Below are 23074 nucleotides of genomic sequence, written 5' to 3' on the forward strand. Positions count from 1 at the left end.
TGCCGCATCACCAGCTGACCGACACCCTCGCCTCAACTCCTTGTTGTCACCAACATCCGCCCCGTTACCGCCCTTGGCCCCATCATGCGGCTCGGTGCCCATCCCACCCAAGCAGGGCTCAGACCCCAGCTGACTCCATGCCCCCGCCCTCATGGACACGGCGGATGCATTGACAGCATCAGCTTTCCCGATGCCCTCCCTCGCTCAACCAATCTACTGTCCACCAGCTGACCCGAGGGACGTACTCACTCTCAGTGACCGGACGTCCGCCCGCACAATGACCAACCTCGGATCACCATCCGCCTTCTCTATTACTTTTGATAACTACATTGTAAGCTGTATGCACACATTATATTAGTTGCGGATGGCCATTTTCAACCCCGTCAGGTCACCCGAAGCACATCGCCCCATCACCTGATGATCCGGTGGCCCGACGTACCTCCAGGTAGCAACCGTCCGGTGGACCGACGCCCGCGAGCGCGAGTCTACTGCATGGGCTGGAATGAAACAAACGAGTCCTTTAACAAGGTATATCTCCACCCGATCTCTGAATTATATATATCTAACTTCTTACCAGCTTCGTGCTATAATTCAACAGATTATCAGAGTTTCCGCCCACTGTGAACATTTCTGTGCGATTGTGGAACACCTCCAGATATCCCACCATAATGGTCTGCTGCCTGTGTTAGATATTCAAACACGTCCAGTCACTACTCTTGTTATGATTGAGCGCGCACTCCAGCTTCAAAAAGTAAGCAGATCACATTAGTATACCTTAAGACTTAAGCATTAGTACTTACCCTTAATTTGGATGCACCGGCTTAGGCAATAGATCTGTGGAGTGGCGAACACCCGGAGCTTGCAACACTACATATCAGTGCTGAAGATTGGGAACATCTATCTCATAGTAGACACATACTTGCAACTACTTTACAGCACTGTACTCGTATAACTCTGGAATGATACACACGACTGCAGCATCAATTTCTCCCAGATGAGCAAGCCCAAGATTACATAAGTTTACCGACTGAAGACTCAGGCCTCAGGAGTCGTGCACCCAAGCGTGCCAGCCCAAACACCCCCTAGTCTCGACTCAGTGTCTCAACCGTCCCCAACCCCCTAATAAACATCACTCCACACACCTGATAACATGGGAAGAACAGATGACGAACACGCTGCCCGCCAGACTCTTGTCGAAAGCATCAGCAAGCTGTCGAAGAAGCTGCCTGATTCAATCCCAATCGCTGAGAAGAGTGACGAGATCTACACCCTCATGACCGGCGCACAGGCTGGCCACGCATGGGACACCCTCCAGCAGCGTCTCGAGACCCTCATGAAAAGGGAGCCCAATGATCTCAATGGCCCATTCCGACTCCTTCGCCGCGGACGCAATGGGATGGAATACGTTGCAAACTACTTACGCAAGATGGTCTTCGAAAGCGGCATGCCACATGAAGCGTTGATGGGCCTGCTGAAAAGGCTTGAGATGGAGCTGAAGAAGGTAATGTGAGTTGTTAGCTTTATACATGGGTTCTGAAATCCGGCCGGCTGACCCACCGCTCTCAACGTCAGCCCTCCCGAGATACAGATAGTTCATGGTGACAGTCCACCAGCTATGCCCGCAAGCGCTACATCAGCGACCATCAATAAGAAGGCAAAGGAACCAGCACCCACTGTAGAGTCCTTATTGCGTGGTTACGGAGGAGGACATTTGGCGAAGGAGCTGTTTGGTCCACAAGGTGCGTTGGTGGCTAGTATTTCCATGCATTCCATTCTATAACCCCACAACTGTTAGAGCGTGAACTTCCAGGCGATTCTAATCGCGACAAGACGTACCAACCCCCCATCCATGCAGCTACCGACTCAGAGCCTTCAAGCGATGAAGAGGACGACGATTTTCACGAGGATAACACCAAGCGCGAGGGAACAGCTGCAAAGCGTGGCCGGACACGATCAGATGATGGTTCTGTAGCTGAAAGTATTCAGCTCCTTTCCTCACCTGTTGGTAACGCAAAAAACGCGAAGGGAAAGGGAGTAGCAGCCGGAGAGAAACACTCTCAGTCGAAGAAGCCAGTGAGTACTAGTTTGTTTGAGCGACTGGGGTGCTGTAGTTCACCTCAATACTACAGTCGAAGCGCGCTAGGGTCGAGACCAGCTCTGACGAGAGTAGCTCCAAGTCCGACGCAGACGTGCAGTCTGACGGTCAGAGTGCGCTTCGCTCTGTGAAGTCTCGTGAAGCAGCCGCACGACCCGAGGGAGCGAGGGGTCCAGTAAACAAGTCCCTTGAGTTCTGGGAAGGGCCGACTGCTGTGGTTTCAGGTGGCAAGAGGCGATGGAAGTTTGTATGCAAGATCTGCAACAAGTGAGTACTAAGTATCTGACGCATAGCTCCGTGAATAAACCATTCCATGGTGATGTTAGAGCTCGTACCTTTCGACGGAACACAAAATCGACGAACTACGGCGATGAGAAGAAGCACGAGCCTCTTTCTAACTTGGCGGGGCACCTGCAGCAGCACAAGGACGAGGTAAAGAAGGCGAGAGAAGCAAAGGCAGTAGACGGTGAGAACACCGACACTGCCCAAACCAGCACCGATAATGCGGCGCTTGTTCGCTCGAAAGCGATCATGGCCAAGCTTTTAGAGCAGGGACGCCTCCATCCTTCAAAGTCTACCTCTGAGCCTGGTTTTCATCGCCTCTTTGTCGCGTATGTCCTCGAGAGCAATAGCGCATTCACCGCTGGCGAGGCGCCAGCATTGCAGCTGCTCTTTGACTACATCAAGTGCCCTTACAAGTTACCGACAGACACCACGGTCAGCAACATTGTGACACGGATGCACACTGACCTTCAAGGCTGTATTACCAAGGAGCTGGCAGTGAGCTGGTTATATCTAGCAGACGATGATGATGCATCTAACCCCAGTTTGAAGGATGTACCATCTAAGATTGCGTACAGTAACGACAACTGGACAAACTCGCAAATGATCTTCACGTTTTCGGCTACTCTTGCAACATGGATCACCAACGACTGGACCCTATGCTCTCGGGTAATCGACTTTCGGCACCTTGGAGCAGGCGAGCACTCAGGGGTAGGCTCAGCGAACGCATTCTGGGACGCTGCTCGGACCATTGGCAGTGCCAACAAGATAAGTTCCACAGCCCTCACCCGCCATATCAAGCCTAACTTTTGCAGTACTTAATATCAATTACCATGGACAATGCTGCGTCGAACGCAGTCTTTGCCAAAACCGTTGAGAAGCTGCTACAAGAACGATACGGGATTCCTTTCCACGCTGGAAATGGTCAGATCCGCTGCCTGGCCCATGTCATCAATCTCGTGGTCCAGGCAATGCTCGCCTCTCTGAAATTCATTGATGACGACCCCGATAGCCAAGACTACTACGACTATCTCAACAAACACCTCCCGCTCGAGTTTACAGCTGAAATCGAAGATGAGGATCTCGGAGCAATCGAAGAGGACGACTATAGGGGCTCGAACAGCAGTGATTTTGAACCGGCTGCTCTAGAGGAGACAGGAGACCTCTCACAATTATCGGCCATTGAAAGGGTGCGTATCGTGCTTGCAGCAGTTTTGGTCCCATTACTTACGAGTTCATGACTAGCTTCGAACCACCGTAATCAAAATCATCAGTTCACCGTCACGTCGCCAATCATTTCGTGAGATCACCACACGTACGTACGGTGTCAATGAAACACTTCCAAACGGCCATCCTATATGGCGACTCATGCCCATACGTGATGTTCGTACCCGGTGGAACTCGACGCACGCCATGATGGGCCGAGCCCTTATCCTCAAAAAGGTGCATGTTTTCCCGGGTTTTGACTTGTTTCTCCACTAATCTGTGTTGATAGGCGATTAATAGATGGGTTTTGGATCACGACAAGCTCTCAGATTTATATCTCCACATATCTGACTGGGAAGAAATTGAGATGGTTCATAGCCTTCTAGAGGTACATGTTTTGCTCATTTTGTTTCATGGCTATTTTCGGCGACTAGCTAATATACACACAATCAGGAATTCGCTGAAAACACGCACATCATGTCGACAGAGGGTATTGCCACACTCCCACTCGTGTTACCACCTGTGGTTCCCACGTCAAAGGGACTTGCTAGATACGTGATCGGACGCTATTTACACATCTAGGGAGACTATGAAATACGTCCTCCCGCGCTTGCTGCTAACTTGCTGCTAGCAGGTGCTGGACTTAGAGGAATTCTCGACGCGTTCCCTCCCCTCAGCAGACGGGACAGGTCCGAACTCCCGGCTCCAGTCCCCGGCATCTCGGCCATCCCTCCCAAACGGAAATGGGAGCCCCTAGCTGTCATCCCCTTGTCGGATGACAGCTGGTGACAGCCCGGGACCATTGGCTATCGTCGCCGGCGACGACGAGAGCCTATTTGCTCGTCGCCGGCGACGATGAGCTCGCATATCTCAGCTCTAAGACGTCCCCCGGGCTCCGGGCTTTTGATATTATGATCTATTATGTGAATCTAGTCGATATAAAACGTATGGTGTATCAATAAATATCCTAGGGGTCCTCAGACCCTAGTGTAAAGATGGCGTTGATAAGCTCCTGGGTGTCGTCTACGTCGTCTACGCTGTCCGGGGATGGCTCCTCATCATCATCATCTGTGTCCTCGAGATCGGACTCTCCCTCCAGCATGGGCAATCTCGAGCAAGATGACAGAAGGGTTGGGGGAACAATGGGGCAAGGGGTAGATGCACTCTCGCCGAGCCCCGTCTGCGCGCCCTCGCCAACGTCGATTGAGCCGGTAAAACCTTCCAGCTTCGCGATGTCGCGAAGCCTCTTCCAGTGATGTTCGTTGCAGCGAGCGCGGACACTGCGGTACACGGCAACCTGCATAGCAAGCGGCGCGTGAAGGGGACGCAGTATCTCCTCGCATGCTATAAGATACCGGTCCTCGTCGTGCAGGTATGTGGCCATGCGCTTCACCTCGACGTCGAGGCGCACGATCTCCTCGCGCGCGCGGCAGATCTTGAAGTGTAGATCCATGGTTGAGCGGGCAGCTGGCTTTGCCCAGTCACGAGTCGAGATATCCTGTCGTGTATCGCGAAGGAGGTCGAAGTCGGCCAGAAACGCGTAGTTCACGACGTCGTCCCAGGAGAGATGACTGCGAGGTGGATTCAGAGCAGCAGCAGCGATGTTGTATTTCTGCAGCGCCGTGCGTATCGCTGAAGCGCGCGCCTTGAGTGCCTTGCCGATATGCTGTCGTAGTGCATACCCTATGACACTTATTATCAGCTAAACCAATATACGTTGATATTATCATTTTCGTACCCATTCCTGGCTTGTTCATGCTGTTGAGCTCGAAGATACGAGCCACAATGAGCCCCTCGAGCTTGTCGAGCGCTCGCTGATACGAACGCATGGCGACCATGCGGCCGGTCTTCACCCAATCATCACTCCCCTCCTCCCACCGGTGCTCTACCTCGAGCTGGCTCTCCAGCTCCTGCACGACGCGCATGTCCCGATCGTAGTTCTCCTGTGCATGCCGCCGGCGCACACCGTCGGAGCGCTTGCGAGCTGCTGGGGTGTCGTCCGTCCACGTGCTTGGATCGGGCAGGGTGTCCAGGAGCGTTCTGATGTACAGGTAAGTAGATGCCGCGCAAATAAAGAAAGTGAAGACGTACTTGCTGTCTCGCAGGTTCACCAGCTTCTCCCAGTACTCCATATGTAGTGTCTCCTCCGCGGGTTCCTTTTCGAGGCTCCTGAGGTAGGTCTTCTCCTCGGCGAGCCATGTCGCAAAGATGGACGCGTTGGCTATCTTCATCCGTCTCATCTCAGCGTCGAGGCTTGGGACACCTTCGCGGATGATCTTGAGGGCTTGACGGTAGTTATTGTACATAAATGTGGCTATTAGATAGGACGTCAGTGCAATGAGATAGTCAGATGGCTTTAAAACCTACTTAGGGCGGGATATACATCAAACTCGTCCGAATAATGCAAGTAAGTGTCGATGTATTGTTGGCGGTGGAATGCGTTGGCGTGGCGAGTTGTTCCAGCAAGGGGGTTAGTCTTTGAGTACTTACGTTCGCATCCCTCGAAGTCTTCTAGGCCAATACCTTCGACATATGTTGTGAGATAGTCAACCTGACACGCACGTCGATGTGCATGTCCATGGAAGGCGCCGACAAGGCACGTATGATTGAGTTTTCGCACCAGATCCCCGAGGCGACTCTTGAGGAGGGTGGTCTTGAACTTGCATCCAATGTCGTAGCCTACGCAGAGATTCTTTCCGAATACCTTGAGCATCCGCTCGACAATCGCGATGGGGTACTTGGCCCTGCAGACCATATTATATACAGCGAAGAAAATAATCCGAACAAACTCACAGTTCGCCGCTCTTGATCATGTCGACCACAAGGAGAGAGAAACCGTGCCGGCATACAGCGAGAAATATACCTGTCTCGTCAAAAACGCTCCACATCTTCTTTGTAATATCCTCTTTCATATTCTTCCATCTCCCAGCGCACGGATTGTCAATCATCTCCTGTAAATATCGTGTCAGAGAAATCGACCGATAAATTTAGAGCCTGAGTAACACATTTACCTGGTCCGTAAGCGCCTGGTCTAGTGTTGCATTCGCCCACCCATTGACTTCCTCGCGATTGATGTAGCGATCCGAGCGAATCTTGAGCTTGGTTGGGAGATCCGAGGCCGAGTAGCCATGTACATCCGGGTTAGTCGTGCGTTTGAATGCGCGTTTCAGTGAGTCATTACCATCCATCGTATATAGCAACGAGAACTTGAGGTCTGGTTCGTCTTTGACGCGGTATGTGCAAGGAGGGCAGACGTGTGCCAGGCGCCAATCTGGCGACTCCCTTCGTAATGCGGTACGGACAAGGTCTTCAACACAACCAAGGACTTGCAAGTATATGTCGAAAGCGATAGAAAAGTGGCGAGGAAGCTGGGGGTCAAAGATGACCTATCAACCGCAGTAAGCACTTGCTAGTGTAGATTATAGGAGCACTCACTGCGTGAAGGTCGCACGTTGTTTTAACAAAGGCCTGGATTGAGAGGTGCGGATCCCGCATCTTTGTAGTGCGATAGAGGTCCAGGGTGCGAAGAGAGACTGCATTCTTGGGGTTGTCGGGGGCACAAGGGATGAAGCCTTGCCTCACAATTGCGGGCGCAATGTCTCCGTCGGCGGGAAGGCGGAGGTCAGACGTACTCACAACTGTACAAAAATAGCTGGTGAGAGAAACACCAGCGTTTAATTAATAGAAAACACGCACAAAAGATGTCTACGAGCTTTAGCTTCTTTGTCTTGAATATCAAGTCCTCCATCTCTGTGTCTACCTCCTCACTCTCTCCCTCTGCTCGGTGCTCATGCCAATACCAATCGAGGTACGCTTTTGTGAGTTCGTTGATTTGCCGCAGATACAGGTCATCTCGCCTTTCAGCGCGTGACTTGCGATGACGCAAATCGCGTCTTCTACAGTGAGATAGTAAGTCATATCTTATACGCTACGAGGAGTTAACTCACGGTGTCTTCTCCTCCTTCAGCTGCTGAAACTCGCCTCCTGCATTACTCAAGGGTAGAGCAGCACTACCGTTGAGGATGTCATCTAGATTGAAGTTGTCATTGTCCTCGTCGCCGGCCACAGGACTAGTATCCTCTACGCCTTCGGAGGACAGTCTTTCTTTACGAGCCGCGTCAACCAAAGCAACTAGTGCATGTTTCTCGCGTGCGGACATTGCTAACATAAAGCACGGTCAGTCCTCCGATTTATATGTGCATAGGTGAGATTCCACTAACCCTGCAACTGTGCCTCGCGCTTCTTTCGGGCCTCTTGTTGGGCCTGTATAGGGAGCAGCTGTTCGTGTCTTGATTTGATGCGAAGGCCGTATTTGTCAATGGAGGATGAGGGTACACGAACTCGGTTGCTAGCACCGGATTTATGCCTTCCCTTGGATTTTGAGGCGGCCATGCTTTTACGGCGACGGCGATAATGGATAACTTATATGCTAGTTTATTTCGACGCAGTGCCGTCGCCGGTTTTGCAAGGGCACTGATGGCAGCATAGAACACGTGATTGGGTTGACCTCGCCTTAGTGCTCCTCCCCACACCTCAGCCCGAGCCATAGTCAGCCCAAATGCGCGTTACAAAGACAACAACCAAGACAACCACCACCACCACAGTTCACACTGTGTATGAATACACTACTCCAGGTCACCCTCCCTACCCCGCGCCTAGCTCACACCATCCAACCGCACCTAGAACAGTCCGATCAGAGCCCCCAGCTAGCCATCCATCTGCTCGCAGCCCTGGACCACCATCGCAACCAGATTGTCTGGTCACCCCACCTTCAAGTACGAATCCATCGGTTATAGGCTCAGTGAAGTAAGTGTCTATACATTGTGTATGTCCTCTGACACTGATCTACCCTTTGTAGTGCACGTCTGGTCCCTCCGGTGCAGCCCGACCCTCCGCATCACAACGTGCAGAGGGTGCATACATGGATCCAGAACGTTGCTCACGCTGATAATGGTGTTCAGAATGTGTGCCCCCCGGATAGGCTCCCCCGTCGCCCAGATTGGGCGGAGAAGTCCTACGTCGTGTATGTGGGGCTTGAAACGGGTATATTCTTCACATGGTATGTGTCCACTACAGTTGGACGACGGCTGTACATCAACTCACTGCTCGCTCTTGCAGGCCTCAAGCTGATGAACGCGTCAATCGTGTTCCGAGCGCCCGGCACAAGAGTTTTCGTGAACATGCAGACGCGGTCCGTTACTACCAAATGAAATATGATTCCGGTGAGGTTCGCGCAGTTTACGTGGAGGGTTCGCGCTTTTGGGAGGGTCGAGAGCACGGCTAGACGTCTGGGATAGGCACAACCTCCTCTTGTATGTCTTTGAATGAGCGGGCATCACATGAAGTGTTCGAGCTATAGACTAGTATCCACTATGTACATGTACCTTGGGGGAAGCAGCTTGTGTACAACAAAAAACCTATGTGTCCTACTTCCGATCGGCCTGTGTGAGCCTGAACGTGTTTTACACCATGTACAGACAGATTACGGGACAAAGGTAGATTTATAACCTATGCTAACTTGATGTGCGTGCACAATATGAGTCTAAATGTGACGTACGATTCGCAAGTCGCGTCTGAATAGATGTGCACATTGCTACCTCCAACGCATTAATGCATGTCATTTAACGATAACCACCATTGCAATATATCCAGTAGGGTTTCATACAGGTTTTCTGAACCGTCGACTTCAGATTCCAGCATTAATATGTCATGATTGGAGTATCCCAAACGGTAACATAGCGGGTGTGCCATGCGTTCGCTATACGTTCGCTATACGTTCGCTATACGTTCGCTATGTGTTCGCTATGTGTTCGCTAACGTTCGCTATTGTTCGCGTGTTCGCTATGAATTCCGTGTGTTCGCTAGATGTGTTCTCTATCAAGTTCATTGACCTTTTGCAACACGCTTGAACATTCCTCAATAAAGATTAAAGTGAAGTAATTACACTAACGATCACTGTAAGGAGTACTCTGTACGTTTTACATTTCCCTAGCCAGTTGCCTGGCCTCCTTCCGGCACGTCGCCTCATCCATTCGTTCAAAAAACCTCATTTCGGTAACAAGAGCTACCAGAGTGTCAAAAACATCCGTGTTGAAACCCTCCTCATCTTGATGTACCATGTTTCGCATAGCATCGACGATAGCCCATCCACTCTTGACATGATTGCGGAAATCCTCACCCATCTGCTTGAACAGGGGGTTGTGGCTGTCGCTCAGGGCCTTGGACAGTAATTCTTGATATTTGTCTACCCATGTCTCCTCAGGGCCCCAATCGTAAACCCATGAATCAAAGGCGTGCATTGCCTCATCGAATGTCGTGATGGTCCTGGGATCAGTGAAGGGTTTAGCCGGGGTAAACTCATCTCTCTCAGTGCGTTCGGCACACTGTCGAGCAGATGGGAGCTGTTGAGCCATTAGTTTTTTCCTAAGAATTGTTCAGCGGGTATCAGAGAACGTGTTCAGGTTACAGGGACATACAAGGCACGATTTCTTCGTGGATGTCGTCAGGTAAATATCGGCATAGATTGGCAGCTGATGTACTCACTTTCTCATGCGTGCTCTTGCCTTGGCGTTCTGTGCATCTCGAACTCTGTAGTGGAAGTGAACAATGTCACGAGGAAGGTAGATAGATGGTCAACATAGCTGAATTGGCTTGTTTATAGCAGTGGTGTAGACGTACCCTTGCTGAGACAACCAACGCTCAGTGGCTATGCGCTGCCGTTCAGCCTTAGAAAGCCTAGATCTGCCCCTGGGGGACATTGCTTATCACAAGGTCAGCGAAGTAGAGGCACACGAGATGTCAGCGTACCTGCGATTTGATTTCCGTTGTGCTGCAAAGGTAGACAAGCGCCGGTGAGCGCTCATCTCTGTGCGCTGAACTGCTTAGTCATACGCACCGCCACAGCCGTAGCCTGCAATCGTGCCGCATAGCGCCGCGGCGTGTGCTTTGCGGACAAGTTGAGGCCCGTAGCTGAATGTCCCTCTTATTTTCATAGCCCTTTCCAGCGGCAAACGTGTGCCACCTGTATAAGACGTGGGCTATTCAAGCATAAGTATACACTGTTGCTGATAACATAGGAGATCCTATACTGGCCATGTTGCTTGCATGTCACGGTCTCAATAGACGGAAGCAAATTTGTCGATCACGCTCGACCATACTGACGACGTAGGGTTCAAGAAACTTGGACTGGGCTGTAGCATGAAAGCTCTGAGAGCGGGATAACGTCCAAGCTGGTGGGTCTATTCGTTTTGTCTGATAAATCCCTTTCTCGCATCAAATCGACCAGGAGGCAGCACTAGCACTACTAAATTCTTTAATCCAGGACTTAACCCATACTTGGAGCTGCATTCTATTAACGAGCTACTATAGGTTTGTCTCAGATCACGGCCTCCATTGGCCCTCCAGAAACGGTGTGTCTACGATACATTCATGTTCCAGCATGGCTACTGGTGTTGGCCTTCGCATTATGCTAATAAAGATAGTTTTCCGTAGGGTGTAAGCCTCGGCGATCAGTTTCAGATAGCACGAACACACGATCAATCTGTCCCCATGATTGTGAAGGTGTGTGTAGTGCCATATGTCTCTGTGAGTGAGTTCTACTTTCCTATGTTCTTCCTATGGCCATGCCTGCACACAGACTTAGACGCGCCTACTCGCGTCTGCGTCACGTGCCGGCACGCAGCGCGTCAGCTTTGCTCGCTTTTTGCTGGCTAAAGCGCGATTTTGTTTGTTGACCTGGCTGTCGAGCATGCTAATTAATAAATAATTATGTTTTCTGATATAGCTGAGCCCCCTCCTGCGTGTCCATCTACCTACCGCGCGTTCACAAAATTCGCCCTCCCAAGACCACTCCTCGAACCATGTCTGCTCCTCAGGAAAATCTTCCTCACACCAACTCTCAGTACATGCAAGATGGTGCTCGAAGACAGTCACGCCAGGAGTTCAACAACATACAGCTCCCCCCCTTCCGATATTCTGGGTATCCTGCGGACGTGTCTTCTTATCAAAATAATCTGACACCCTCCTATCCCGCATATCCGCCTCAGTCGCCCCCCTATGTCTCCCAAACACCCTCCTATTACCCAGCGACACCTTCCTATTATCCACAGACGCCGTCTTATCAAGAATACACCGGTACAATGCACTACAACAACGCCGGCGTGTCCCCATATATGCCCCTTTATAGATCATCTTCACCCTCGAGCCAGTATATCCCGTCCGGGCTCCTAGCATCCCCTCGACTCCCTCCCTCCCCTCGGTTGCATCAAGGCCGCGACAACAGCCCTGTTATCCCTGCTCAAGCCCCTTACGGAAACCTAGCCACAGAGGTCGTTTTGACCCCTCCGGCCTCCTCTGGCAGCAGCCCACCGGCCAAGGGAGACGTCGACGTCGAGGGCCTAGCCAGGGAGGCTGCCATGGCTGCGTGCGACTTCACGATGCCTCCACTTGACGACCTTGACGAGGACACAGACGACGACGACACAGACGATGACGATGACGATGAAGAAGACGAGCTGGATACCAGCCATATCACGGCATCTGATGAGTCGTGGAAAGTTCGCAACCCCAATCGCCCTGTCATCCCGTCGAGGCCCGCCGCCGCCCCTCTCACAGCAGAGCAGAAGGCTCAGCGCTCTGCGAGGCGTAAGCAGAAAGCCGAGCGGGACGAGGCGCTCCGTAAGGAGATCCTTAAGCTCATCATCTCGGATGAGGTCATCCAACGCCTCTCTCGGCAGTTCGACGTCCCCATCAGGACTATCGAAAACATGATCTTCCGTGCACAGGAACGGAAGCACCGTACGGTCCGTCTCTATAATGCCAAGCTACATTATGAACGCGCCCATATCATCTATCCCGGTGAGTATGAATTTGATCGCATATCATCAGTAAAATATCGGGCTCACCTCTCAACAGATAACCTTACCCCACCTCAAAAAACGAAGTTTCTTCACGCGTACGTGAAAGCGAAGACCTACACACGAGAGCAAGAGATTCAGATGGTGCAGGAGCTGGAGGATGATCGTGAAAGGCGACGCAACGCCGTCCGATGCTCTAATCGCGCGGCCAATCAGGACGTCATCCATACGACCAACCGCATCATCGCGCTGGTAAGTATCTTGTCGTCCGATTTGGGGCTACGCTAATCGTGTTAATTTTAGCTCGATGCTCTGCGCACGCGTACAGGTATTTACGCCTGCGTGATGATCGTTCGAGGTCATATCAACGACCCCATGCAACCCGTGCTTTACGGTACCGACAACTCCAGCGAATTTTTCCACCACTCCTTCGACAAAACCCCCGACCAGATGATCCGGATGTTTGAGCAGTGGGCTTGTAACCTCGCCGAGAGTGAGTGTCCCTAGGTTTTGGTACTATTAATGACTAATTATGTTTAGACCTTGATCAACGTGAGAAGCGCGACAAGCTCTCCGTCCATCAAGAATACTGCGTGGCTTCCATTGAGGCCCAACTCCGTGAGTCCGTCCGTGTACACATTCATCTAAATACTAACAAAGGCTTAGGGTTCATGACAGGGCAGAACACGCGAATGAACTACAAAAATTACCAGAAGAAGATCGTCCAAACGCACGGAATTACACTCGAGGGCTGGCCAGAGGACATCACGATGAAGCGGCCGCATCTTATTACTCAGGTGGGCGACATCAAACGCATCCGCGAAGCCCTTGAGAGCCGCAAGTGCTTCTGGCAATCGCTCGATGGGAAGCGCAACTCAAAGGGCTTTGACGCTGCCGCCCCCGTGAAGCGTAAGATGCAGCAGAAGAAGCAATCGGCTCCAAGGAAGAAGAAGGCGACCGGCGGAAAGGCCGCTGGCCCTAAGAGTGCCGAGATCATCGAAGCCTCCGATGAGGAATGAGCAACGGTATGTTATTCCTTAGCCTCAACAACATCCCTACTCATGCTTAGTTGTTCTTCAGCTTTGTCATTTGGTACATACCTGCTGCAGTCATTAATAAGTCCTTCCCTCGCGCGCGTTCACATTTCATGCATAGTACTGTTATAACTATATGTATACATATAATACATTCATTTATCCTTACCCTATACCAAAAGCCCGGAGCCCGGGGGACGTCTTAGAGCTGAGATATGCGAGCTCATCGTCGCCGGCGACGAGCAAATAGGCTCTCGTCGTCGCCGGCGACGATAGCCAATGGTCCCGGGCTGTCACCAGCTGTCATCCGACAAGGGGATGACAGCTAGGGGCTCCCATTTCCGTTTGGGAGGGATGGCCGAGATGCCGGGGACTGGAGCCGGGAGTTCGGACCTGTCCCGTCTGCTGAGGGGAGGGAACGCGTCGAGAATTCCTCTAAGTCCAGCACCTGCTAGCAGCAAGTTAGCAGCAAGCGCGGGAGGACGTATTTCATAGTCTCCCTAGATGTGTAAATAGCGTCCGATCACGTATCTAGCAAGTCCCTTTGACGTGGGAACCACAGGTGCGTGTTACCCCTGTATCACCAGATGCGGGAGCATCTCGACAAGTATATCAACAATGCCGCTGGCGAGCATCCTCTCAAGATTCGGGAAGCTGCCGCCGCTGGTAAGGTCAAACTCATGTATTACTTTGGTATGGCAAAACGCTGCCAGCATAATATCATCTCAACTGGTAAGCTCACTCGCTTTCTACCTAATTGCATATCTTCTGCATTTGTCGAGCTCACTGTCACTATTTCAGTACTCCACCCCTATTTCCGCACCGAGTGGTTCCAAGAACTCGACCCAGACGAGAAGAAGCGTGCCACCATTGTTTTCGAGACAGTGTACGATGTCTACTCGAAAGAGCGAGCCCCGAGAACTGCCCCTCCTTCGCCTGTCAAGCGCCCACAGCTGAAGGCAAAGAACCCGCTCGCAAAACTAAGTTTTAATCCCCCACCCGCACCCACACCAATCAATATGCCTGTTCGCACTGAATTTGAGCGATGGACAGATGGCGAGGGTGGTTTCTTGGACGATCTGAGCCAATCACTTGATTGGTGGAAGGTATGCTTCATCGCTTTCACTATACATTTGATAGTATTCTCACTTTGCATTTAGGAGCATAATTCTGACTTTCCTGTTATTGCTTTGATGGCACGCGACTTTTTGGCGATACCTGCTACTTCGGTGTCTGTCGAGCGTCTATTCTCAGGTTCACGTCATGTATGTCGCGATTCTCGTTCCTCGCTCAAGGCATCAACAATTACTAAGGTTATGTGTACGAAAAAATGGTTGGAGGATCCTGACTTGTTCTTCCAAGCTGTTACAAAGACTAGATAGTGTTATGTAAACTGTTTATAATCGAATACTATACACGGTTTATTCGAATACAACTGTTTCTGTTTAAATTTACACTAGGGTGTATACGTAAACTAAATGGTTGGAGCCCTAGGTCTCCCGGAGGCTGAACCCCTCGGGAGCTTCTCTGCTCGCCTCCGGCTCGCCAACCCCTCCGTATGACCTATCTGCCCCCCGAACCTATAGGGGGGGACAGACGGTTATGGAAGGTGCGTTCAATCTCCGACTTTCCACGCCACCGCGAACTTAAGGTCGAAAAAGTACAGTATACGCACACAAATTTGAAGACCGCATCTCAACCGCTTCTAACGTCCCTTTTACCGTCTCCTACCTTTTATCACGCTCCGACCAACTATATACATGTTATCGCCTATCATAGGGCCTGGCCACAGGGGATGTAAAGATTGATGATAATAATACGAACATAGAATATGTTTTGAGAGGATGCCCAAACACGGACTCTTTCGTGCTACGGCGGTAGCTACGCGGATCAAGGCCACGTGGAAGCTTCAACTCCGCTTTCGTTTTCCGCCAATAGCCGACGGCGGCGACTCTGAGTCGCAGCCACGATAGTGGCATACCACAAGGGAGGTGGTCAACGTCAACTCTCCAGCATGCATCAAGCGCTCGCCTTGCATGAGATTCTGCAAGATATCTTTGGCCACCTTGGCGATTGGACAGAGTTTGTAACATATCCCTCGGAGCGCAAACGAACCCTAGCCAGCCTCGCACGGACGTGCAAAGCTTTTACGAAGCCTGCTATCGAAGAGCTATGGCACATGATGGATGCTGTGGGCATCTTTCAGAATTTGATACCTCACCGGCGCATCATGAGATGGCCGGGAGGCCCGGATCCACTTGGATGGAGTGTTCCTTCACAGATGCAGGTCTGGATTGTAAGCACGCATTCGTCTGATCTCCACCCACCGTCTTCTCATCGAGTCCACTGATATCGCACTTCAGCACGATATCAAGCCTTTATCTATCGCTGAGCAGGCAAGGCTCATGTCTTACACGTCATGCATCAAGAGGTTGTTCCTCCCTTCAATTCGATCAGGGCTACCGGTAGCTGCCCCAGCCCTTCAAGTGCTTCTATCTCTGCCTGGTGGTGTCGAGCAGGCGTTTCCCAGGCTCAAGGAGATCTCTGTTCTTGACATATTTCCCGGTGCTCTGACATCCTATGAGCCGTTTATGCAACACGCTACATCGCTCAACTTTCAGCCCTCGAACATTGATAAGGGAGCCTCGTTACTGCCGCCTTCAATATCTCAGGTTCTACGTCCACTCCATCATCTACGATCATTCAGCTGTGAATACGTTGATCCGCCTACGCTACTGCATCTGTCACAGCTCCCGTTTCTCACCAATCTCTGCAACCAAAATGTTCTTGACATCGCGTCCACCCCGGTGCTTGTATTTCCTGCGCTTCAATCTCTTGAACTGGACTTGCGCGATTTCGCACAGTCACTTTTTCTGGTGAAGAGACTCGCCTGGTGTCCTTCCTCGCTTCATATTTTCACGCTCAATTGCGTGCCATCTCTGTTTGATTCGGAAGAGATGTTCAGCATCATATCCAAACATCCAGCTGCTGACCTCAGAAGCCTCTCCGCAATGTCCTTTGATGACAGCAGCGTCGATCTCAACACTTCAATGACGCTCGACACCATAAAGCCGCTCCTCAGATTCTCAAATATGAGGGTCTTTAACTGGTGCTTCCCCTGTCTCGTCGACCTCGGGGACTCGGATATTTTGGCAATAGCTCACGCGTGGCCTAACCTCCGTCGACTGTGCATCTCCTCTAATGCTCGTGCGGATACCCACAAGCCCAGGATCGAAAGCCTGTTTGCAATGGCACAGCAGTGTCCTTATCTAGAGCACCTAATGCTGTCTTTTGCCATCTCGGAGCTCAACGACATACCACCCGATCATCTTGCTGACGGCTTCACGCATTCGCAGCTGCGGAGTTTGCATTCGACCTGCGCCACATCCTGTGCGGACGAGGACGAGCTCGTCACTCTCACGATCATCCTTGGGCAGGTGTTCCCTGGGCTCGGGTACGTCGGCGGCATCAACATTGAAGAACCGTTGAGACAAGTCGCGGCGGACGTTGTCTCGGACTCGTCGACGGGTGTGTACATAAACGCCGCGCTCGGCACATTGCGTCAGGCGAGGGTGGACGGAAAGATACGGTCGTGTGCGGGCGAAGGTGTGAGAAGGATGGTGCGCGGGGCTTTCGAACGCATGCGTGGTGGGTGTCAGACGGCTGAGAACGTAGTCTGAGCCACCTCGGAACGAAAAGACCGGACGCTCGAACTTTCACGCTCAAACAGCTGTGGTCTCGCTTTACACGTGAAGCGCCATCCTGTCTGCTCTCGATTCTACCTCAGAAACACTGAAATTGAGCAGCGTTGTGTTTCTCTTCCTCCTCATGAGCGGGTCTTAGATGCTTCTCTTACCCGTTTGAACAGCTGTTGCGTGTTTCAGGACAATGTATATCGAGAGGAAAGAGAAAAGACGGGAGTCTGCGCCTGACACCAACAAAGTGCGAGACGGGCGCTTTGAGAGTAATTTGCGACTTGAGGGGACGTTGGCTGTTGTAATCGCAACTCTTCGAACAAACGCAGGTCTCATCTTACCCCGATACGCCCTAAGGAAAGGAAATATAATAAGTTTCGTGCTGAGGCAGAGGCCAGTCTCCCAGTTATAAATATATCTACGGGTATACATTATAGCATACATGCATGCGGAGTCCAGCAGCATTTTTGACGAACTTTTCCATCGAACCACAATCGCATCGCACACCAGGCCGATGCTCACTCGCAAACGACGCCCCACTCATGCGTCTCCCGCCCCTCCTGAATCCTGAGAATCTTCGTCCGCAGCGCCCTCGCAACGGGCCCAAGCCCGCCCTCGTACGTCTCCACGAAGATATCCGTCCCGTCGAACCCGCACTTCATCCCATCCTCGGTCACACCCTCCCCAGGCGCGGGCTTGGGCGGCGCATCCGCCGGCTCCTCGCCGAGCTCCTTCAGCCCCTCGGGCCACCCTATCCTGTTCACGGCGCACACAACAGCCGCCGTGCCAACACAAAACACTTCGCTCAGGCGGCCCGCGCGCGCCCAGCTCACCAGATCGCGCATCGTATACGCCTCCTCCTTCACATACAACCGCCCCAGCCCCGCGTCCTCCGCGAACCGCGCGTCTGCCGCGAGCGCCAAGCACGAGTTGCGCGTCACACCGGGGAGAATCGTCCCGTCCAGGGGCGCAGTGAGCACGTCGTGCCCGGCGCCGTCTTCGCGCTGCACGACGACAAACAAGTTCATCGCGCCCGCCTCGGTGACGCGCCGCTCGTCGCCGAACAGCCAGAGCACCTGCTCGTACCCGCGCGCGGCCGCGGCCTTCTGCGGCAGAAACCCGGGCGCGTAGTTCAGGCCGAGCTTCTGTCCGCCCGTGCCGCCCGGCCAGGCGCGCACGTGGTCGGACACGCCGAGGAGCGAGACGGGGCGGAGGCCGTTGGGGAAGTAGGGCCCGCATGGGGAGGCGATGAGGAAGAACGTGCAGTGGTCGGAGGCGTGCACGCCGAGCATTGGGCGGGTGCCGATCACGGTTGGGCGGAGGTAGAGGCTGTAGTCTGGGGCGTTGGGGATCCAGCGCTTCTCGATGTTGACGAAGCGCTTGATGAGCTCGAGGATCGCGTCGCCGTCGATGGGCTTGGGTTTTATTGTTAGCTTTTGGCGAGGTTGGGGAGGAGGGGTGGCTTACTGGGAGAGCAAGGCGAGCTACTGAGCCCTCCATTCGACGCATGTTCATTTGAGGCCTGAACAGTCTTGGCTTGCCGTCTGGACCGATGTACGCCTAAGAACACGGGGTCTAGAGTCGATCTCAGTGATGGTATTCAAGTTGCTCACCTTCATGCCTTCAAATATTGTTGTGCAATAGTGCAGAACAGAGCAAGCGGGGTCGAGGATGAGGGGCTCGTATGGCTTGATCTCGGGATCTGACCACCCGCTGACGGGGTCGTATGAGACGACGAGCATATGGTCCGTGAAGTTCTAATATTCCAAAGACAGAAAAACACGTTTAGGATCAAGAAGGCAGGGCACGATGCGTGAGCGTATGCATGTTATAACAAAGTCAGTGGTGCTCGGACTCGAGAGCGCAAGAACCACGTACTTGACCAAACTTGAGCTTCTCTGGGGGATCGACGGTTTTAGGGTTCTCCGTTAACCTGATCTTGAGTTTCGATGGCTGCACACACAACGAACAGAGGGATACCATACATTGCATGAGCACATGCAGGATACTTAGACAAAAGGAGCACATACGTCAAGCTGCTGTGGCTCCGAGAGCACCGACGAGACCTCGCTGCTCTGGGGAGACGGCGACTGTGATGCAGCCTTATTCGTGCTCGCAAACGCAGCGGTACTCGAGTTGCGCTTCTCCTTCCGTCCCTGGCGCTGCGTCTCGGCGGCGTCGGCCCGTTTACGCGTCATGGACTGGATGATGCCCATAGTAGCTGCTGCTCTGTGTCTGCTCGCGTCGTCGTACTGAGTGCAGAGTCTAAGGGAGGTCGAAAAAAATCGTATCGACGAGGGCAGCTGGGAGGTCGGTCGAGTCAGAATCATCGTGGTCCGAAGAAAACCGTCGTAAAATACGCGTCGACCGATCCGACCCTTCCTCATACGGCGTGTGATCGGGCATACGGATCTGGCTCCGATCGTGCTTACTTGGCCAGATGACGCGTTTTCGAGGCGCTGACGCGATGCATGGATGGTCTACTTTGACAGGCGGTACGCTGGGACGCTCAACAATGAATGCAGGTGGACACCTATGGGACCACTTGTGCATGCAGAACGTTGAGAACGTGATTACTTAGTGTTTGGGTTTTGGGTGAAATGATTTATGGAACGTTTTATGAAATGGAACGTTATCGAGCGTCGAAAGCTCGAAAACCTGTGCAAAACTTGCTATTGGTGGCGTGTATGCCTCTCAGAGCATGGGCGTCAAAGGCACTATAATGAGAGCGTAGGAGCGCCATAAGCCGTCTGAGGCGTGTTGCAGACCAGACCGAAAATTACATTTGAAGTCTGATGCTGACGGCACTTCATTTCAAAAGAGAGTGTGATGCTCGCAGAGCCCAATTCACGCCTTCAACACGAGATCTTCTCGAGGAGAAAGGTGCCGGTGAATATTCTCGGCTCCTTACACAGACTTAGCAAGTATTGAAATATCCTTTCCAAGCGACATCTTGAACGCTGTTGAGTCCCATGAGAGGAATGGAAGCATCATCCGAAAGCGACGTGACTGGATGATTGTTTCCAAAATTTAGAGCAAAGACATGCTCGTCCTGGGAAAACTGTGGAGAGGATCAGCTGGACGAGCCCCAATTACCAATGGTAAGGTAGCGTTCGCCACTTTGGCGCGTAGCACGAACACTTATCACAAAATATGTATGGGCACTTGAGCAGGTGGTTTTGTTCTGCAAGAGACCCTCAGCCTATTTGAGATGACGGTATGACAGCAACAATGTTCGCCCATGGAGTGTTAGCCTGAGAGTCATGAAGATGATATGACGTGCGAGGATACCCATTCCAGGGCACAATAGAAGAACAACACCGAACGATTGAACGACCATCGACAGCAACGTTCTCGTGATCCTGACGTCTCGGCCTCCGAGCAGCTGCTCGAACATCTAATTCAGCAACAAGCTATACTTTTGGACACTGTTCACTTTCCCATACCTCATAGTTTAGACCAGCACCTACACATCCGCCACAGGCACAAGCCTCAACACCGCAACGCTCTCCACATGCGCCGTCTGCGGGAACAGATCGATCCCCCGCACGCTCTCCAGCACATACCGCCCTTTCAAATTCCCTGCACCTTCGCCTTCGCCTTCTCCGTTTCCACCCTTCTCTCCACCCCGCATCTCCACATCCCGCCCAAGAACCCACCCCAAATCCCGCGCCTGCGTAACCACATTGCAGCTCACATACACCACCGTACCCGCCCCAAATCCCACAAGTTGCTGCAAGAACCGGTCGTCGCACCCTTTCCGCGGCGGATCGACGACCACCGCGGTCCGCGCGCGCGGGAAGGACTGCACGGTCGCGAAGATCGTCGACGCCGTGCCCGGGAGGAACGAAATGTGCGGCTCCGCTGCGCCCTTGCCCTCTCCTCTTCCTACCGTTTGAGCGTCGTCCGCTTTGACTTTGGGAGAGGTAGTCGAACCAGGGTAGTTCAGCTCCGCATTACGCGTCGCAGCCTCGATCGCCGGCGCACTGAGCTCGATCCCAGCAACCCGCTCAAACAGCGGCGCGAGCGTGATAGCAAATAACCCGGAGCCGCAGTACGTGTCGACGAGGTGCGTCGGCTTCAGGCTCTGCCCCGAGATCGCCGTCGCAGCCCCGGCTGTGGTAGCAGAGGATTCTCCGACGGGCCCAAAGACAGCCTCGCGCACGTACTTGACGAGCGGCGGCAGCACCGCGCTGTTGTTCTGGAAGAACGCATGCCCGGGGAACTCGAACACGCGCGGCCCGACGCGCGTGCGGATCGTGGCCTTGGGCTGTGTCTCGCACGTGTGCTCTTCCGCGGCGTCGGGAGCGTACGAGGCAAGGTCTGCGGGGTCGAGTGGTGGGGATGGGGAACGTTCGGAGGATGGTGAGCTTTTGGTTGCTGATCCCGGCGGTGGAGGCACGAAGTTGACGATGGAGTCGCGGAGGAGGAGCGATGCGCCTCTTTTGTAGGTGTCAATGGTTCTAGGCATAGTTAGTACCACGTGTACCCGTGTCGAAGAACTCAGGAGTTTACCTGACGATGTTGTCTCTGATGGGCCGGATTGCATCGTTGAGAACTGGCGTAGCTATTGGGCACTCCTGAGCGAACGTCAGTATCGCGACAGACATGATGGGTGTTACGATGCTCGCCTCGATGTCCATGACAGTCCTCCGGCCAATCTCATTGAACCCTATCGTCAACCAATCCAGCTTCGTGGGCGGCACCGCGTCCATGCTCTGATTGTGGCCAATATCCACAGCGACGACGTCACCCTCCCCATCCGCGCCCATAGCCACATCTTCAACTTCCCCGTCTACGGTCCGAGGTTGGTCTGCGGGGTTCGCATCCGCGCCGGCGCCTTTGGTCGTCCCGTTCGCCTTCTTGGCTTTCCGCCGTGGCACCTCAAAATGAGGCGTTATTTTTGTGCGGTAAGCGTATTGCTCCGGAGACGGAATCGTCGCGCCTATGCTAGGGATCTGGTCGGCACGCAGGCCAGAGAAATGGTCGTATGCGCGGACGATGACGGACTGTTTGACGCTGAGTTGGGTGGGATACGGGAGCATCTACACACGACACGAACGCGACAGAGCCTTAGTACCGCCGTTCAGCGGATAGCTGGGCATCGAAACGCACCTGAAACTGACACCCCGAGCACTTCCCGAAGTACCTGCACCTGACGAGCTCATCGTTGCGCATCTCTTTGTTCGGTACGAGCACCTCGACGAGGTCGGCGTGTGAGATGAGCCGCCCGCTCCTGTATATGCGCGCCCGTATGCGCTCGCCGGGGAGGCAGAACGGTATCGTGATGGCCCATGGTGGATGCGGAGCGGGAGCAACAGCGATTCCTTCACCTACAGGCCGACCGAAATGTCAGAAACGCCTGTGCTACGAAACAAGCCAACGAAACAAAAACGTATGCGCACCGTTATGCCCCAGTGCCTTCACCTCGACCTCGACCTCCTCCTTGAACGCAAACGGCGCGTTCCACTCCGTCCCCTCCGCCAGCGCCTTGTCCACCGCCTCTGTACCGAGCAGCGCGCGCACATCGTGGAAGAGCACGTCCTCGGGGGAGTACGGCTCGGGCAGGCGGTGTTTTTGCTTCTTGTTCTTCTTCCCCTTCTTGGGCTGCTTCTTCGCCTTCAGCTTCTCGCCTGCCCCATCCTTGGTCGTTTGCGCTCCACCGGATTGCGAAGCGACATGAGAGGTCGATGCAGCGGGCAGAGAGGATGTGGACGGTCCAGCTTGAGTCTGGGAAGAGGGCGGCTCGATGCGCTGCTTTTTCTCCGCGGGTTGGGCGTCGGGCGTCGAGGGCGAGAGCGGGCGCGTGGTCCCGGACATCGTTGTGAGCGTTCTCGTCGTCGGTCGCGCTGCTAGTCTTGGGCGTACTAGGACACGGGTAGAGGTCAGAAGCCGAAGATTCTGGCG

General features: G+C 53.1%; 7 protein-coding genes across 7 annotated transcripts; 3 read left to right on the forward strand and 4 right to left on the reverse strand.

Annotated features, from left to right (window-relative positions):
* Positions 1-4550: 4550 nt before the first annotated feature.
* Positions 4551-7189, reverse strand: CONPUDRAFT_46498 (uncharacterized protein; the record flags this gene model as incomplete). Its single annotated transcript, XM_007764404.1, has 6 exons — positions 4551-5266; positions 5322-5897; positions 5951-6327; positions 6377-6531; positions 6589-6969; positions 7019-7189. Coding segments are annotated over 6 exons (2376 nt in total), but the record flags the coding sequence as incomplete, so codon positions are not given.
* A 2372-nt stretch (positions 7190-9561) lies between these two features.
* Positions 9562-10341, reverse strand: CONPUDRAFT_68744 (uncharacterized protein; the record flags this gene model as incomplete). Its single annotated transcript, XM_007764466.1, has 3 exons — positions 9562-10006; positions 10127-10171; positions 10262-10341. The coding sequence occupies 3 exons, from the start codon at positions 10339-10341 to the stop codon at positions 9562-9564; spliced, it is 570 nt and encodes a 189-aa protein (XP_007762656.1).
* A 1101-nt stretch (positions 10342-11442) lies between these two features.
* On the forward strand, positions 11443-13457 carry CONPUDRAFT_68745 (uncharacterized protein; the record flags this gene model as incomplete). Its single annotated transcript, XM_007764467.1, has 5 exons — positions 11443-12439; positions 12497-12690; positions 12742-12931; positions 12979-13056; positions 13099-13457. 5 exons carry the CDS (start codon positions 11443-11445, stop codon positions 13455-13457), a joined length of 1818 nt encoding a protein of 605 aa, XP_007762657.1.
* Positions 13458-14635: 1178 nt separating this feature from the next.
* CONPUDRAFT_43969 (uncharacterized protein) lies at positions 14636-14854 on the forward strand (the record flags this gene model as incomplete). Its single annotated transcript, XM_007764222.1, has 1 exon — positions 14636-14854. A coding segment is annotated over one exon (219 nt), but the record flags the coding sequence as incomplete, so codon positions are not given.
* Positions 14855-15466: 612 nt separating this feature from the next.
* CONPUDRAFT_140837 (uncharacterized protein) lies at positions 15467-17213 on the forward strand. Its single transcript, XM_007764868.1, has 2 exons — positions 15467-15768; positions 15836-17213. The coding sequence occupies exons 1-2, from the start codon at positions 15487-15489 to the stop codon at positions 17150-17152; spliced, it is 1599 nt and encodes a 532-aa protein (XP_007763058.1). The 5' UTR covers positions 15467-15486; the 3' UTR covers positions 17153-17213.
* Positions 17214-17548: 335 nt separating this feature from the next.
* CONPUDRAFT_133694 (uncharacterized protein) lies at positions 17549-19488 on the reverse strand. Its single transcript, XM_007764869.1, has 5 exons — positions 19198-19488; positions 19046-19120; positions 18781-18924; positions 18635-18727; positions 17549-18582 (listed from the first exon to the last, which is right to left on the reverse strand). Exons 1-5 carry the CDS (start codon positions 19381-19383, stop codon positions 17686-17688), a joined length of 1395 nt encoding a protein of 464 aa, XP_007763059.1. The 5' UTR covers positions 19384-19488; the 3' UTR covers positions 17549-17685.
* Positions 19489-20606: 1118 nt separating this feature from the next.
* CONPUDRAFT_160976 (uncharacterized protein) lies at positions 20607-23007 on the reverse strand. Its single transcript, XM_007764870.1, has 4 exons — positions 22573-23007; positions 22283-22500; positions 21683-22212; positions 20607-21630 (listed from the first exon to the last, which is right to left on the reverse strand). Exons 1-4 carry the CDS (start codon positions 22985-22987, stop codon positions 20634-20636), a joined length of 2160 nt encoding a protein of 719 aa, XP_007763060.1. The 5' UTR covers positions 22988-23007; the 3' UTR covers positions 20607-20633.
* Between the last annotated feature and the right edge of the window lie 67 nt (positions 23008-23074).

This window comes from Coniophora puteana (assembly GCF_000271625.1).
Source record: "Coniophora puteana RWD-64-598 SS2 unplaced genomic scaffold CONPUscaffold_1, whole genome shotgun sequence".
Lineage (NCBI taxonomy): Eukaryota > Fungi > Basidiomycota > Agaricomycetes > Boletales > Coniophoraceae > Coniophora > Coniophora puteana.